Source organism: Magallana gigas, chromosome 7 (genome assembly GCF_963853765.1).
Source record: "Magallana gigas chromosome 7, xbMagGiga1.1, whole genome shotgun sequence".
NCBI lineage: Eukaryota > Metazoa > Mollusca > Bivalvia > Ostreida > Ostreidae > Magallana > Magallana gigas.
This window is the reverse complement of record NC_088859.1, coordinates 37,137,809-37,151,369: the sequence shown is the minus strand read 5'-3', so window position 1 is coordinate 37,151,369 and position 13,561 is coordinate 37,137,809. Positions and strand designations below refer to the sequence as shown.

The following is a 13,561-nucleotide window of genomic DNA, read 5'->3' as shown; positions in this document are numbered from 1 at the left end:
TAAGCACGATGGCCTAGCGCATGCGTACCAATATCATGGATAAATCGGAAAACCTTGTTGAGTACGTACGGTCATCAAATTCTATGTGATCGACCGAGACTTGCTGAATGCAATCAAAAAGGCGAAGTTGCATATGCGAGAGTGCGACGTTGCGAAGGCGAAGTAGTATCGCTCCTTCGCCTTCGCCCATGTACTTTCGCCATCGCATCTTCGCTCCTTCGCCTTCGTACTTTCGCCTTCACAACTTCGCACTCTCGCATCTACGCCCTAAAGGCGAAAGTGCGAAGGTCGAAGTGGCCCCATCAGAACACCATAGAAAGGACCACCTACCGCGTATTCCCATTCCATTCTATTCAGACTGTCATATAATTATATGTTGACATTTTCTGTGCATCACATGTAGGTCCCGCCACGAATACACTCAGTTAATTGGGTACATAGTGAAATCTTGAATGGAAGCGAGTAAAACAATAAAAAAGAAAGATACCAATATATTTGGTGGGTTTTATTTAATGAAACAGATGCAAATATAATCAAATGAGTCATTTAAATTGTTAAAGTAAGCCTGGTAATATAAATTAACTTTTAAAGCTGAGTGATATAGTGAAAACTCTAGAAATGAAGTTCGAATTCTTCTAATACAGTACACATGGAATATGGGAAATAAATTTGGGGAAAAAAAATCTTCTTATACAATAAATATACTATTGTTAATTTCTTTAAAACTGAACGATATTTGCAAGTTTTTACTGAAGAAAGATTTCCACACAACCTATTATTTTATTCTCCATTAATGAAATAAGCTTTACAACAATATAATGGGACCTTTCATATATTGTGTAAATTTGGTCTTCATCTTAAAACTAAGCAATCCTTTCAAACGAAGTTGGTCCTATGATTTCTGAGAAGTCGAAATAATGAAAAGTTGATGAAATGACAGACGAACGGCGACCGATCACTCAAATTTAGCTGTCGACGTCTCATATCACAAGAGAATCCATGCATTGGAGCTGATTGTTTTATTCAATTTGTCCTTTATTATTTTTTTCTAAGAAAAGGAACATTATTTTTTCAAGTAAAATAATGAAAAAAGAAAGGACAAATGTACAAGATTTGATACAGGTAAACAAAAAAAGCGATGAATTAGAGCAGTCCTTGAATATCGTATCAAAGAAGAAATATAGTCATGTTTGAAAATCACTTAAAGGAACCAATTAAAGATGAAATTATAAACAAGATAGCACTATTTTGCTACACAAATATAGCCAAGGACGCGCTAGGAAAAAAAAACAGAACAGAAAGAAAACCTGGAGTAACGAGACAGCCTTCTTGAAAATGATACAGGTAGATCAGATTTAAAACAAGTAAGAAGATTGTGAAGCTCATTTAGAATTAATTAGAGGTCGGCTATATATTGGTTTACGGAAAAAAGGCGAATACGTAAAGAAGTAAGTGAGAAATGACGAAAGACAAACCTAAAACACACAAGAAGAAAAAAAAGCAGCAAGACACCATGCGGACACAATCGGAACATCGCTCGACCTTTTCCGTCGTTCTCGACTTGACGGAAAGGCCGAGCGATGTTCCGATTGCATGCGGACATTTCACAGGCCAACAAGGTGCTGTGAATGGAGGTGAATGAGAACAAAGGCGAAAATCTTATCACATACAATAGAGGAAAATACACACTGAAAATGTGTTGAGATTCTCAACCAAGAAGAAACCATTAAGAAGAAATTACAAAACCACATGACTAATTAACGAGTCGTTTTAAATAAATAAAAAATCCCATTAAAATGGGAACAAGTTTCTTGATATTATAAAGAATAACATATTGTTTCAATCCTTAAACACAATTATCATCGTGTAAATGAATTTTAAACAACTTACTAATTACATACTACAATTGATTTCATACTTGTATTCTATACATTATTATTTACATTCGTATTAAATTAAAATGAACACCTATTCAATTCTGATCCCCAGGGGTGACGGTAAAACTTACTTTTAAACCCTCAGTACACTAAGCTGAATTTATTCATAACCGTCATAGTCCTCAGAAGAATATATATTATAAAGTTTTTTAATTTAATTTTTGTTTATTCCTCTCATTTGTTGTTACAATGTACACATTAACCAAATCATGCGTATTGTAGTAAATAAGTTTAGAATGATATTGTGCCAGTGGTTCTGAAAAAAGTTTACAGAAGCCGAACAAAGAGTGAAAAAAGCTCTAGTTTTCCACTCTGGTGAACTAAAAGGACACAGATGCCTCGTTTTTATGCACCGTACATGTACCATATGATCCGCTTAAGTTGGATGGTTCACAAGGTCATGTATTGCATTAACAATAATATCCTCTGACACATAAGAAGATTAATACGTCTAATCTACCCGAACAAAAAAGCAAAAACTCTTCCCAAAAAGACAATTTCTTCGAATAAAAAGCCTTTTTCATTAAAAAAAAAAATCAACAACACATGTTTTTTCAATTTATTTCACAGCAAGAAATGCAGTTGTTTCGTATGAATTTTTCGTTTTATGGAGTTGTGCACATGTTTTCTGAAAACCTCTTTAATATATCTGATCGCCCAGTTATCAATATTCCGTGGAACAAAACGACGGTTTCCCTCCCATGTCACCAGACCCCACAACGCTGAATGGCGGTCGGTCACAACCACTTTATCGATGTCGTACTCCTCCTGACAGACCACGAGTAGACCACTCACGCTGAACAAACCAGTGCGGGCTAGGATGGTGGTCAGATGGACTACTTGAACAGTTTCTCTACCATACCTACTGCCGTATTGTAACCAGTTGGATTTTTGTGTGGTGGATTCAGTGTAATATATGTCTTTCCATTTGTTTCTTGTGGTTTTCGGTATATTAATGCCTAGAAAATGAAGTTGTATACGTTATTTCCAACATATTCTTAAATAGTCATTCAATTTTTACATTACATACTTATTTAATCAGCCCTAACTCTTATTTCTAAATATCTCTCTCTCTCTCTCTCTCTCTCTCTCTCTCTCTCTCTCTCTCTCTCTCATTAAAGAAATATAGTCTTGTATGTAAACAACATACCTGCTTCGTTACAGTGCAATTCCCAGTAATCAAAAATGAAATGTTTTATTAAGTGTTTGTGTATTGGTATGCCACTTCTCTCTAGAAATACACATCGTGGTTGTAAATCCAGTGATTTGAACCCATTTTGTCGTAAAACGAATGCATACTGATCACAGCTCTGAATATATAAAAAAAAATTACCATTCAAAAATTTGGTTAAAGTTGTGAAACTAAACTACTAGCTATATGAAGAGATAAATACCTAATGTAACTACACCTTTACTGGTAAGAGATTCACTCCATGGACAAAGGGATTTGTTTAATTTTTGTGCATATAAAATTATGTACATTTTAATAATAAAAAAAACCCCAACAGACAGTTTTTAAGTGTGCAGATATGAGTGACTTCAGCCTAATAAACCCCTGTCACACTGTCACGATTTATACTACGATTGCCTACGAATTACTTACAGTTAAAAATCCCAGGTCTGTCAGGCGATAATGCTACAAACGGTGCTTTGTTCGAATCTAGTACGACTCTACTACGATGTCTGCTCGACGATGTACGATGTTTGTGCGATAACTGGACGAGTTGTGACGATTCATGAACAGATTTTGGCGATTTAATAACGAACGCTTTGAAATTTTCCTACAAGCAGGAAAGATGGAAGACAATTTTTATACGATACTTTCACGAATGAGTACGAAATTGTACGATTGATACACGATACTCCCACGAAAAAATAGTTTTTACGATTATATATCTGGTATGTTAATTTATAAAGTGACTATTAAACAAACTAATGATTGCATTTTTAGTAAAATACTTATTTGGAAGTATTTTTTAATTTCACACAAGATGAATTTAGTGCAATCAGAGCAATATTCAAATAGATAATAAAAGATACTAGTATACGAAAACACGTACACGTGCACGTAGATGTAATTTTGTGAGTTAAGATTACCAACAAAATACATATTATGAAAAAGTATGCATTTTGAGTAAAATTGTTTTAATAATTTGCTGACAGAAGTTTATTATTGTAATTATAAACGAACAAGAAGATATTGTTTTAGTTCATGAATTGATTAAAAAATCATGAAATCGACAGCAGTAATGTTTGATTTGTTCCCTGAATAAGATTATCAATGAAGAACAAAACTTCTGAAGAAATTACAAGTATATGTAAAATTTCGAAAGACAAGGTTCTGTAATAAACTTACATAATTACTGAACGATGTACTTAGTAATCAAAAGAAGAATACTATTGCAAAACACTCACTACTCTCGTATTTTCAAACTAAATCATTGTTCACTCGAAATGTTCTCGTAATGCACTCGCCCCCGATCGCCTGTTTTTGTATTGTATTTGCATTAAATCGAACTCTCGGGGAAGACTCGAGAAACAATCGCATGAACTCGTAGAATACTCGAGTAGATCGAAGGATATCCGTAGCATCGTAAGTACTACGAAGTTTTGCGAGTTTCCTACGAATGTCGAAGATTTGTTGCGACTATGGGCACGAGTGCACTGCGAGTGTCGTACGAAAGTCTACGAATACTAAAACATCGTAGTGGGCACGATTGCTTTGTACATGCTCAAAACAATCGCCGCGTTTGGCGATTTGCTGCGATGAAGAAAGAGAGTCTACGATAAAGGAAGAGAGCCTACGACTATCTCTACGATTAACCCTGAAAAAGTGCGATTATTGAATTCGTACAAAACCGTAGCTCATAATCGTGACCGTGTGACAGGGGCTCAATTAGATATACATGTACATGCTTTATATACATTAATCTACATGTCATACTGGTACAGTACCTGGTCAGTGCACGTCTCTGTGTGTTGTATACTCTCTGTAAGTGCATCACTGATGGATGAGACATACCTGTTCTGATGTACTAAAACTAAAGTATGTTCGAGTGTTATAAATTATTTATGTAGCAAGCCAGTTTAAAAGCGAATGTGTTCAGTTTTTAAAACCAATTTTATCAAAGGATATAATTTTAAAGGGTAGATATTATAATTAAAATTCTGCTTGAATGTGCTATGTAAATCTACAAAAATCAATTTAAAAAAAACTACATGTATCAATAGTTTTTTTTATGATTAGTATCTTTAATAATAAAAAGATGTCAATAAATTTATAAACATTCCTAAACATGTTCTTGGGAAAACATAACAACAAAACAAAGAAAATGCTTATACTCAAGGAGATGGCATGCAAAGCTTGACTATGATTATTACCAATAAATATTGTACATGCAAGCAGAATAATAAAGATACAGAAAGCTTCTTCCATCGACAGGTCTGTTTTTCTGACAGTCTAATTCTCAGTAAATATTGTCTAGTTTCGGTTTCTATTTCATTTATAGTCCAGCTAAAGTATAGGCGGATTCGGGAATTTTTAAAAATGTATATCAAAGGCGGTTCCGGGAATAAAAAAAATAACGAACTGCACGAAATGAAGATAGAATTTGTCATTTTTGCACCCGCTTAAGATGCAGGGCTTCGTTTTACAAAAGAACTTACGACATACGACCAAATTAATGAATGCTAATTAATCACAAACTAATCAATGTTTTATTCTCATGGCTGTAGAATATTATATGGACATCAAAGTAGTTGTGCAAATAAAGTTCTGTCAAAGTTTTTATTCTTTATATATCATTCCATAAGACTGAAAATATCTGTGACTTTGTCGAAAGTTCTTTTGTAAAACGCAGCCCAGTTTCCTAAATATCCATATATGTATACCAAATGATTGCCTATTGCCTAGAGCTAGAGTATACTTGTATAACCTGTTTTTCGTGTGTCTTACCTGAAGGTGAAATATGTACCTTTAAAAATAAATACCTCATAGGAAAATGAATTTCTGTAGGAGAAATAGCTTTCCTGAAGGAATTATTTTTTCAGCCTTAATAAATCAATTGTCGGCAAAAATAAGTCCTAAAAATCTGGAATTTAAATCGGAAAGAATTTGAACTTTGTAATCGTTCATTTACATCGATTTATAGTTAATACTGCGAATCCACATTTTACAGTTTTATAGAAATGTACAAGCTTTACAAAGTGTTTTGCTTTCCGTCAATGTTTTAAAAATAAAAAGAATTTTTATAGAACCCATGAAGACTATATAGGAATATAGCTAGGACAGCACACCATCGGCTCTTTAAAAAAAATGCATGCTTGCGCTTGGATTCGTAAGTTGGGTGGGGTATGTTTAACGTGATCACATTGAAGGAATTTTAAAAATTTAAAAAAGTGAAATATACATTCAAAACATGATTTCAATCTCTGATATTTACATTTGCAAATATGATTCCTTATCACGTTCAATTTTGTGTGAACTTTTTCATGACGTCAAAATGATTACCGCATGCACTCTGCGTTTGACGATTGCATTATTTTATACTTTAAACACACTTATAAATATCAATGTATTTCGGACAATTTGTCTTTCTCAAACGTAAACATAAGTAATAAACAACAATGTTCACGGAAATATAAACTTGGTTGGTATGTGATCAAATCTTCTGTGAAGCTCGGACCAACCAAGTTCATATCCCAGTGAACTTTTTAACTTGCTGTTTATTTCTTAACAAATAGATTGCATTCTTTCTCTAAAATGATATTTGCAGAGGCTCATAGCCACACATATGAAATGTGTTTGGAATGGGTTTATTTGGAGGGGGGGGGGGGGGGGCGGGGCACCTGAAATGTGTATTCAAATAGGCCTGCATGAAACAACGCTTGACGATTGCGTAAAAAAATACATGCGACATTTTAGTTTGAAAAATAGTGTTTAAACTATAACTAAATCAGTTGGAATAGGAGAATATACCACATACGCACAAAAGTTTACCATTTTAAACCATATGAAAAGAATACTCTGGGGGTGGGTGTGTGTTGTTGTTGGCGAAGGGGGCATACTCATCCCTGATCTCCGCCTATAAAGTCTAAATTAAATATTAAATCACTTGGCGAGAAAGGATGGTAGAAAGAACATGGTCTTATCAATATTTTAATTAACTCCTTAAAAAAATTTCTGTTCATCTTACTAGGCCTACTTGAGCGTGTACAAGTTAAAGTCAAATAGCTTTCAAAGGGTGAGATTATCATATGGATACATTTCAAACTAAAGTGCATGGAACCACGTAATCAAATGAATTTTAAAAGATGATGCAACGAGTACTGAATGAGACTTGTTGAAAATTGAAGTTGATTCTACAATAAATACATTTCCGTCCTATCAAACTAGTCAAACTGCGTTATCTCGAACAAGATGGGACGGTTTAAAACTTTGAGATATCCTAGTATTCGAGATATCGAGGGTAAAAACACTTTAAAAATACATGTAAGTGGGTGGGACTTACAAATCACTTTGACATATCCATTGTATTCAAGATATCAGTGTTCGAGACATCAAAGTTTAACTGTATATTAAAAATACATATGTAAGTGGGTGGGACTTACAAATCACTTTGACATATCCATTGTATTCAAGATATCAGTGTTCGAGACACCAAAGTTTAACTGTATATATATTTAAAAAAAAAAATAAAAGATACATGAAGTAAAGTTTCTTTACTAGGTTTTATTCTAATCGATGGGTGTTTGGAATTCTGTCAATAATTCCTTCCTTTTTGAACTCCTTTAGGGCTTTGTATCGGAAAAAGTTTTGGAATCTTGTGATTTCATCTTTGCTGATGCTTCTGTCAATTTCTACCTTCTCAGTAGTCGACCACTTGTACAGCCCCCAGAGAATCGCATGGTTATTCAAAAGTAACGTTGGTGCCAATTTAAAGTCCAATTTGTAAATTGTGAGCATACAATCCACATATTTTCCATCTGATGACTTTGCAAAAGCCACTATTCCATAGCGGGCTCCTTGGACACCCGTGGACCCAGCTTTCTCAGTGTTGAACTTCCATTCAATAATTTTGGACGTCCATTCCTCTGCAAGATAAGCGCCTCCCCATTTGCGTCGGTCATCCGATGTTATTCCTTTATGTTGTAAAATTGACTTGATTAATAAAGACATACATGTAACTATAATGGTTATAAAGATTTTCATAGAAAACTTGAAACAAGCTTTTATTTCAAGGCTATATCAAATCAAATTTATTTCACAATTTTCTCTTACGCCATTCAGATATTTGCATTTTCCCGTATTTCAATGTCTAAATATATATTTCAAAGTAACAGCATGACATAATTAGAATATCCGAACTAAAATCAGTTAACTTGTATGCAGGGAACAAATATTTTATATAAGGATTACAAAAGATAACTAAGCACGAACGCGTGGTATGATAATTTGTCTGCACCGCTTGCATTGGTGTGTTACAGGACCGACGACATCCAAAAATAAGCATTCAAATTTCAATGCTTATATCTATATTCATACTGTCTATTTGTATGAAATATATAGCCTATGTGTATTGTCGCTGTAAAGTCATTATATACGCTCTCAGTCAGGGATGTGAAACAAATAAATAGAACAGCCATATTAACATGTGTTAATTAGTTCGCCTCCGCGACTGAAAATATAGTGCCAGAAACATTGTATAGAAAAATCTTTTTTAATCAAAGAGTAGATATAATTTAATGATCAATTTTCAAAAGTACATATCTAATTGGTTAATATATAAGATTGAACGTTTTATTTAATCTAAAAATAAATAAATATACTCAAAAACACGTGGAGACGTTCATATTTGTGCTCATCGTGCACGAATTAGCAAAGTATATTCATAGAAAATTAAACGTCGAAGACTTCCACTGCAAACATAAGGGGAAATATAGACTGAATGTAAATATATTGAAATAATTTAGAATAGAATATCTTAAAATAAAATTCCTGCAAATTACCATGTATAATTTGCATCCACCCTATAAGAGCAAAGTAGCGGTTTGGGTGACCAAAACATAATGATTACGTAGTAATACTTTGAAATAAAGTAAACAAATTGAATTCTTTTAAAAATTTCAAAACATGTTTCGATACATTAAATTCAATGTTGCAGACTACTTTCTTCTTCGAGCATTTTAACCTTATTACTCATCAGGCAGTGCATGTCTCCAGACCTTGACCTTATGTTGATCCAGGGGTCCCCGTGTATTAGACGCACAAAACACAACACAATTACTATCCTAATTCAAATATTTTTCAAGTGTTTTAAATTCGTTTCCTGCGTTTCGATAGCAGTAGCGGGAAAATGTTGAATTGACGACTACATGTTTATCAGTTATATGCATTGTATTGGTAAGGAATTAACCTATTGAGAATTTTTTCAATGGTACAATGGTAGACATCGTTTACATGTTTTAATCACTTTTGCTGCTGTTTTCAAGCGAGTGATAACAAAAGTTAAAATATTTTTATTGAAGGTATAGAAATAAAATATTTATGTAATTATAGATGCGCGTGTCATTTATTAAGATAGTGTGTACGTTATGAGGTGCGTCATATAACATGTTTAGCGTCCAGCGGTACATGGCTATGGATACAGGGTTTCTAGAGATTTTAAAATAAAAAAAAATTATCGCTAGTTTTTTTTCCTGATGCGCTTTGCATATTTTTCATTTATGCGTAAATGAAATATTTTCCATACGTGTTACAAATATGTCAGATCGAAATATGCTGTACTGTATGGAGTTATTATAATGCATAATGTAATTAAAAATTATGTGGAAAGTAAAATGCAAAAATACGGCGTTCCAGTGCACACACAAGACTGACTGTCATACATTGTACAAGTATGATATAAATATTGTTTATATTTATAAGTGTGAACTAAAAGCATACCACTGTCTCTGTAATTTTCTGCAAGGTGATCAAGCAGGTCTGGAAATTGCTCTATTTTGACTTTCCTCATGTGTACAAACTCGGCCCCTTCTTCCCAAACGTTGAACTTATCGAGTTGTTGTTCAATAAGTGAAGCATCCATTTGGTTCACCTATAATATTCCAATAACGATTATTGAAAGTATCACTATGTTTCCCCTTATGCAAATTCACTATCAGAAGGAAATTTAAAATCAAACAATTATGGCACGCAAAATTCACAAAAATAAGCTAATTAAAACATTGATAAACTAGGCTAATTATTTTACGAACCACAAACTATAGTTAACGATTTGTTAACTGCGTATAGTTTCCACCTGCAAAACTAAATTTAAAGGTTGTAGACTGTAGTCTACGAATGCTAATCTAACTTTTCCTGTCTGTAAATAAGCGTTAACAATAGATTTTGCTGATTTACATCTGTTAACTATAATGTACAATAGTTAACTTTAATTAAGAGTTATTCATTTATCAGATAAACAATGTTTTGCAATCACAAAATTAATGCTTTTTTTAGTGTTTATAGTTTACACATCTGAACCACACAAGATCGAGTTAACATTGGTTTAGAAATGTGGAATATATATATATCAACGACGTTAACTAATGTTTTTTGTCCGTAAGCTACAGTTTACAACCGATAAACCTGGTTTATTGCCTGAAAAAATATGTTTGGTTCATTTTTTGAGAATTTGGAGTGCCTTAAACTATTCACAATTTCATACGTGCAATTTAACGTACTATGCGCCGTAAATTTTAAAATTTGTATCGTGCCTAACTTGGGTCACATTCAAACGAAAGCAGTCTTATGTAATGAAAACAATTGTTGCAAACACAAATTACATGCATGTGTAAAATAACAAGAGATGCACTTGGAAACGCTCAAGAAAAAAATGAACGGAAACTGCAAATAATTGGAATTTTTCTAGGTACAAGGTGCATAACTCTGTCGAAAATTGCTCGATCGTAACCAAAATCGAACTTGGCCTCGAAATCAAAATGATAAATCAGTATACAAAATTTCATATCAATATGTAAACCTCTGCGAAAAAAATGAACGGAAACTGCAAATAATTGGAATTTTTTTAACTCCAAGGGGCAAAACTATTTCAAAAATTGCTTGATCGTACCCAAAATTGAATTTGACCTAGATACATGTATTATTATGATAAATATGTATACCAAATTTCATTTCAATTCATGCAACCTTTGCGAAGAAAATGAACGGAAACTATTGGTGGACCGACAGACCAACCGACTGACAAACAGGGGGACAGCAGTAAAGCAGTATGCCTTCCATTCTTCGAAGGGGGGAACAGCAATAATAAACAGATTTAATTTTCAAAGTTTTACCTTAACATGGTAAAGACCGTCCTTGATCTTTTGCATCACTGTCTCTTTTTCATTTGAGACAGATACCTGAATGTTCGGACCTGAAACATTTCCAAAAAACAAAAAGCCACGTGTTTTTAATGAGAGAGTTATCTTCTTTTAAAGATTAATTAAACATGTACCGAATGATGCCGGAAGTATGACAATTTTAATATATATAAGTAGATTCCTTTGATCTTTAACATGCCACAAAGACTTACCTTAATTTTTTTAATGTGCCTTATCATGAAAATGGTCGACAAAATTTTATTTAAAATTATTTTTGCATAATGTTTATGATAAACAGTTAACACATTAATGAATTATGAATAACGCGTGCGTTTAGTACCTTCTTTGACTATGTAAAATGAGACCAGTATAGCAAGAATAGCGACACCCACTGTAATAGTAACGAATTTTAGATATCCCATCTTGTTAGTTGTTGTAATGCTTTCTTAGTAAAGTGAAGTTTTACTTTCTTTTCGATTGAACGTCTACTTATGCGGCTTATCTTTGTTTTTGGCGTCAGAAGGACGTTGTAGGTTCCATATCATTTTGCACTATAGAAGTTTAGAATACCACTATCATATTACACAATATTCGAATTCTAACGCAGTTATATAAATAATAATAAATACTATCAACTTTTCACAAAAATGAACTGAGCTTTTAACGAAAATTTTTTTTTCTTTCTCTAATGTGTCTCTTTAATAAGAAATCCGCTGTTCAGTTATCATACATTTAAACAAATTGTTAATTTTTTGTCATTATAATAAATACATGTAAGAGGCTAACAGGTCTTGACGCTCAGCTGAGTATCATAGTCCGTAGATGGATATGTCAGAGATTTTCATGTTTTTAAGATTTGTTATATTTTCACAATATGACCATATTGACCCCTTAGTTATTAAAAGGCTTCATGGACATCATACTTATTTAGTTTTTCTCAAATACATGTATAAAACGCTAGTAGAGAAGAATATTTTACTAAGATTTAATGCATGTGCACTATATGACCATATTGGTCCCGACAAAGGGCCTTAACCCCTGACATACGGCACCATACATTTATTTAATTAGGTAGGAAATTCATTAACATCATACTTCGGTATTTAGTTTTTCTCAAATACATGTAAAAAAGCTAGTAGAGAAGGATATTATTATTGTTAAGATTTAATGTATGTGCACTATATCACCATATTAGTCCTGCCCAAGGACCTGAACCACTGACATACGGGGCCATACATTTATTAAATTATGTAGAGGGTTGTATTAACATCAAATTCATGCATTTTGTTTCTCACAAATATATAAATGCGAGTATAGAAGATTTTCTAAAATGTAATACATGTTCACAATATGGCCATATTGGTCCCGCCTTAGTGCCTAACCCCTGACCCAGAGGCCATGCATTTCACAATTTTTGAATATATAAAGTTCTAAGATTACAATATGCTTTGGGCTATTTACAAGACTATCAATAAGTATTTTCATTTCTCTGCATGCCTCCATTTTTATTAGCGATGGCTTTGCATAGCGCACTTTACGTAAAAATGCAAATGGATACACAGTTTTCCAAAGCATAGGTCCTATTGATTGCACGTAAACACATCGAACTACCTCTTAGGCTCCATGGATTAATTAAATGTACCTAATTTTCATCGTAAACCTTGCAATTATTATGATTCCGGAAAATACCGTCTTTCCATATTTTACATTAATTTATTCTTTTTTCTACATCCGATTATGACTCTACGACGTAAGTAAGTCAATACAAAACAATCAAAAAGCATACGTCAATACAAAGCATTCTACGTATTTGAAAGCAAAACACGATGAAGACAAAGATTATCATGGCATCACAAAAGAAAGTGGGATCAGTCCTTCATGCACTAAGGATGGCAGCTTTAAGTAATTTACAATGATATCCAGCACTCGGACCTGTGTGCCTGAATATCCTGATATTGAATGTTTAAAACAACTGTGTAATGTTGCAGATGGGTGAACGTCTTTTGGGGGCTGAGGTCAAATACCAAGATTTCTCCCTCTTGCCACTTAGACTCCAGGTTTTGAATACAAAATTGTCGAGACGCTTGAAGACAGCAACACAGCACTCTATCCATCTACCTATGCTATTCTCTTAATTCTGCTATCAAGTTGCAGCAGCCACAGTTGAAAGATATTTTAGTGTCCTTAAACGTGTCTAAACATACCTGCGTTCCACCATGAATAAAGAAAGATTAGCATTGCTTGGTCTCTTCATATACACA

The 13,561-nt window shown here is 33.4% G+C and overlaps 1 protein-coding gene and 1 long non-coding RNA gene across 2 annotated transcripts; both read right to left on the bottom strand.

Annotated features, from left to right (window-relative positions):
* Positions 1–2,481: 2,481 nt before the first annotated feature.
* LOC105339100 (uncharacterized) lies at positions 2,482–5,429 on the bottom strand. Its single transcript, XR_010707658.1, has 4 exons — positions 5,319–5,429; positions 4,893–4,978; positions 3,088–3,247; positions 2,482–2,896 (listed from the first exon to the last, which is right to left on the bottom strand). It is a non-coding gene; the product is annotated as an uncharacterized lncRNA (long non-coding RNA).
* Positions 5,430–7,648: 2,219 nt separating this feature from the next.
* Positions 7,649–11,766, bottom strand: LOC105339089 (uncharacterized). The gene is made up of 4 exons (XM_034458267.2): positions 11,641–11,766; positions 11,274–11,353; positions 9,883–10,033; positions 7,649–8,078 (listed from the first exon to the last, which is right to left on the bottom strand). The coding sequence occupies exons 1-4, from the start codon at positions 11,720–11,722 to the stop codon at positions 7,669–7,671; spliced, it is 723 nt and encodes a 240-aa protein (XP_034314158.2). The 5' UTR covers positions 11,723–11,766; the 3' UTR covers positions 7,649–7,668.
* Positions 11,767–13,561: the final 1,795 nt, after the last annotated feature.

What these genes read in the sequence shown, in the direction of transcription:
- LOC105339089 (XM_034458267.2), bottom strand. Translation starts at nt 11,722, where the DNA reads ATGGGATATCTAAAATTCGTTACTATTACAGTGGGTGTCGCTATTCTT. An exon ending in ATTTTACATAGTCAAAGAAG is followed by an intron (nt 11,354 to 11,640) that starts GTACTAAACGCA and finishes GAAATGTTTCAG; the next exon opens with GTCCGAACATTCAGGTATCT. An exon ending in AGAAAATTACAGAGACAGTG is followed by an intron (nt 8,079 to 9,882) that starts GTATGCTTTTAG and finishes TACAACATAAAG; the next exon opens with GAATAACATCGGATGACCGA.